The sequence below is a fragment of the Osmerus eperlanus genome, chromosome 16 (genome assembly GCF_963692335.1).
Source record: "Osmerus eperlanus chromosome 16, fOsmEpe2.1, whole genome shotgun sequence".
Classification (NCBI taxonomy): Eukaryota; Metazoa; Chordata; class Actinopteri; order Osmeriformes; family Osmeridae; genus Osmerus; species Osmerus eperlanus.
In genome coordinates this window covers 13,644,323-13,648,575 of record NC_085033.1, presented here as the reverse complement: position 1 = coordinate 13,648,575, position 4,253 = coordinate 13,644,323, and the positions used below count along the sequence as shown (strand labels likewise).

Sequence of the window (4,253 nt, the reverse complement as noted above, 5' to 3'; positions counted from 1 at the left end):
CATCCCTCCCTCTCCATCCATCCACCCCGTCTGTCTTTCCTCCCTCTCCATCCATCCACCTCCTCCCTCCGTCCATCCCTCCCTCCCTCTCCATCCATCCTCTGTCTTTCCTCCCTCTCCATCCATCCACCTCCTCCCTCTCTCCATCCATCCACCTCCTCCCTCCGTCCATCCCTCCCTCCCTCTCCATCCCTCTGTCTTTCCTCCCTCTCCATCCATCCACCTCCTCCCTCTCTCCATCCATCCACCTCCTCCCTCCGTCCATCCCTCCCTCCCTCTCCATCCATCTGTCTTTCCTCCCTCTCCATCCATCCACCTCCTCCCTCTCTCCATCCATCCACCTCCTCCCTCCGTCCATCCATCCCTCCCTCTCCATCCATCCATCCCTCTGTCTTTCCTCCCTCTCTCTATCCATCCACCGCTCCCTCCTCACTCCCAGCTGGTCCGTGACAATGCTGACCTGCGCTGTGAGCTCCCCAAGCTGGAGAAGCGTCTGCGGGCCACGGCGGAGCGTGTCAAGGCCCTGGAGACGGCCCTGAAGGAGGCCAAGGAGAACGCCGCCCGCGACCGCAAGCGCTACCAGCAGGAGGTGGACCGCATCAAGGAGGCCGTGAGGGCCAAGAACATGGCCAGGAGGGGGCATTCTGCTCAGATCGGTGAGACGCGCACACACACACACTCCTTTACTCGCACTTTACTTTCACTCTTTACATTTTTTACACAAATATCTGTACTTTCTATTCATTCATTTTCAAACCAGGCTCGTTACTTAAATTTTAATCTGTTGAATGTTTTGTAAACCTTGCGAAAAAATATTTTTTCTAAACTTGTTTTCGAAAATATTTTTTCAACCTTTTGAAGCCCCCCCAAAAATATATTTGACCTTCCTAAACTTTGTTTTTTGTAACAACTTTAACTTGAGTGAAAAAGTGTAGTCAGCCCTTCAACTTTTCCCAGAGTCTTTTTAAACATGAGTACCTGTGCCCCACACCTGAGCTGACTCCCTAACCTCCCTCCCTGCAGCCAAACCCATCCGCCCAGGGCAGCCCCCCGTGGCGTCCCCCACGCACCCCAACGTGATCCGCAGCGGAGGGGGCCTCTACCAGAACAGCCAGGCTGTGGCCATCAGGGGCGGAGGAGCCAAGCAGGACAAGAAGTAGGTCACTCTAACCCTGGTCTTGATTTAACTTCCTCCTATTCCTCTCTCTCATCCTCTCTTTCTCCTTCCCCCTCCGTCCATCCCTCTCTGCCCCCCCCTCCCTCTCTCCATCCCTCCCTCTCTCTCTCCATCCACCCCCCTCTCTCTCTCTCCATCCACCCCCCTCCCTCTCTCCATCCCTCCCCCTCTCTCTCCATCCACCCCCCTCCCTCTCTCCATCCCTCCCTCTCTTCCTCTTCTCCCCCACTCGACCAAATGTCTGTTTTTATAATGGTATTTGTGGATGTGATCATGTCCGCTAATGTGTCTCTGTCTCACCTATCTACATTAATGCATTTAGCAGACGCTTTTATCCAAAGCAACTTCCACAAGAGAGCTTTACAAAATCTAACCTTACCCTCCCTCGCCCCCCCCCCTCCCCCTCGCCTCAGCAGCTGAAGACGGGAGGATGACTCGCATCATCATTGGAGGAGTGGCTTCTATCACCATGACAACCCGTCATTCCATCACACAGTGACCCACAGCCCCCTGCCAGCCCAGGCCTTGGTCTGGGGGGAGGAGTTTTGAATATAAATATATAAATATTCATGACCTGTACAGATCTCCCCTCCGTGTTTCCTCCTCCTCTCTCTCTGTCCATCTCTCCCCCCTCCCCCCCATCTTTTTCTCTCTGTCTGCAACTATACAAAAAAAAAAAGAAGAAATGGGATTTAATATTCAGTGAAACACAAGACCTTGTCATCCAGCACAGAGCAGAGCACAGTCTTGGCCAAAGGATCCACGTATATTTGACCTGATGTGTAGCTTTGTTTCGTTGCACAGTTTGTCCTAAGTAGTCTGCTGTACCAAGCTGAATGTACTATACTGATGTCTGAATAAGAAAATTAGACAACAAAAAAAAATCTTTAATACAGCAGGAGAAAATCCTACCACATGTTCTGTCGAGGCTAACCTGTACATTTTATCATTCTTTTTTTGTTCTTTATTTTGGTTGTATCACACTTTCTCTGGGTAGATTTTACATGCTTCTTAAAAAAAAAAAAAAAAAAAAAATACGGTTTGAATTGACTAGTTGGCATTGAGCACTACTTGTCCTGTCCTGTTGTACAGATGGAAAACTTCACTACAGCGCCACATACTTCCTTAAGAGGTGTTTGGGTTTGAAAATGCCAAGACGTGCAGCAGTAAATGTATTTAACTTGAGTACCTGTGGAGGCCAATGTTTCTATCGTTAAAATATATATACATATATATATATATATATATATATATATATATTAAAAAAGCAAATGAAAATTGGTGGTCACAAGAAAGAGGCTAAGCAGTGGGGGTGTGTGAAGTGGTGAGAGAATGATCCGGATGAAACCCTACCTTTATCTCAACCTATTCCAAGTCGATTAATGAACCGTTTTACTCCTGTGGTTTCAAATGCAGTGTTGCTGATAATCTGCTCCTAGACAAGGGGTAGACTGAGATGGTGCACGCGCTTGTCCTGTCCTAGCTTTGCCGTTTTCACACACAAACGTTCTCTTGAGAGAAGTAGAATTTGGTTTTGGCTTATGGCTGGAACCATTTTAAGTGTAAAATAGCTTCTCAGTATATAACTGTTTGTTTTTTTAAATCTAGGGTGCCTCACTTTAGATCCCCCCCCACAATTCCTGAATACAACCTTTATGTTGAAAGTAGATTTAGTCAACAGTTGCTACCTACCTGTTAACCTTTTCTACTGGAAGTGCATTTGAATGAAAGGCAGCATTGGATTGGCCCCGGCCCTTGCCACTGATCAGCCAATCAGGTGAAGCAGGGCTATGGGCAAGGCAATTAAGTTATCAATTGGAAAAGCTTCCTTTAAGTATGACCTTGAAATACTAAACTAAAAGTTTGTTATAGAGTTTGGTAGGATTTAGTATGCTGGCCAACAATCTAGGGAACAGATGCCCCCTCTCACCTATTGTTGTCCTGTCAAATCTGAAGCCTTTGCAAAAACTGCAGTGATACAAAGCATGAAACCATCTTGTGAGTGCAATATAGGCATACAAATATTGTATAGCCACGATTGTTAGGTATGACCAGGATGAGGTGTGTTTTGTTCCGTTTTTATAGTCTGCTACGACAAGCCCTTTCAGAATTTAACTTTTATTGTTTCGTCTTGAATATGTAGGCTATTTAATTAATAACATTTGAGAATTCTTCTGAAACATCGGACCTGTGTTTCGAATACACTCCAAGCCCCTTGTCTTGAGGGAGAGAAATTGTAAACTATTTCCAAAAAGCCTGATAGCGGAATGGTGTTACTATGTTTACATGATCGGTTTAGCGTTATTATGTAGAGGCTAGAATTGGAGGCGTTGCCCGAAACTGCGTCAGGACAGCGCTGTGTCCATCCCGTCTTTCTCAATGTAACTTCAGAGCAGTACACTCGCAGTATGGTCTTCATACCCCGTCTTAACCTGCCCGTGGTCCCACTTTAAGTGATATGAAATGGGATGAGGGGAGGAGGTAAACCACATTCACCTGTTCATGGTATGACACCAAATTAAATTAGTTTGCATTGATTCTAAAGAAAGAAAGAAAAAAAACCGCGTAGCCACTTTTTATTACTGTGTAATAGTTGCTCAATTCCTAATTGACAGTAAGGATTTCATCAATGGACAGAACGGTACTGGATCATTCCTGGAGAACTGGGGCACAACTGCGGGGCTCAAAAGAGGGAAACGGGGAAGTAAATGATATCACCTTTTTGGATTGACTGCATGATGTAAATGTATGTGTGATTAAATAATTATGAGAAAACGATTCTGGTATCGGTGTCAAAGTAATTAGTTATCCAATGATGGTTTCCAATTGCAAATTGGACAGACAAAAAAAATTCACCCAATTCTGAAACTTTGGTTTCAGGATAATCAGGTTCTAATTTGGCTGTTTGTAATGAGCTGTCGAAAGTGGAAAGTGATTTCCAATAGACCGCCATTCACTCTGGATTTTAATCAGTTGACAACCATTCAACATTTAGTCTCTGGAGCGAAAACTCATCTTCCTTTATGACAGCTGACTGCAAGCAGCCAAAATTTAGTTGCGGTTACAAAAATGCTTT

At 45.4% G+C, this 4,253-nt stretch overlaps 1 protein-coding gene across 1 annotated transcript in view; it reads left to right on the top strand.

Moving 5' to 3' along the window:
• LOC134036588 (kinesin-1 heavy chain-like) overlaps nt 1–3,801 on the top strand; it is a 16,178-nt gene extending 12,377 nt beyond the window's left edge. Inside the window, exons 15-17 of the mRNA XM_062481587.1 lie at nt 430–656; nt 1,024–1,156; nt 1,591–3,801. Of these exons, the coding sequence (XP_062337571.1) occupies nt 430–656; nt 1,024–1,156; nt 1,591–1,597 (367 nt within the window). The 3' untranslated portion in view covers nt 1,598–3,801. The remainder of the gene's footprint in view (nt 1–429; nt 657–1,023; nt 1,157–1,590) is intronic.
• Nucleotides 3,802–4,253: the final 452 nt, after the last annotated feature.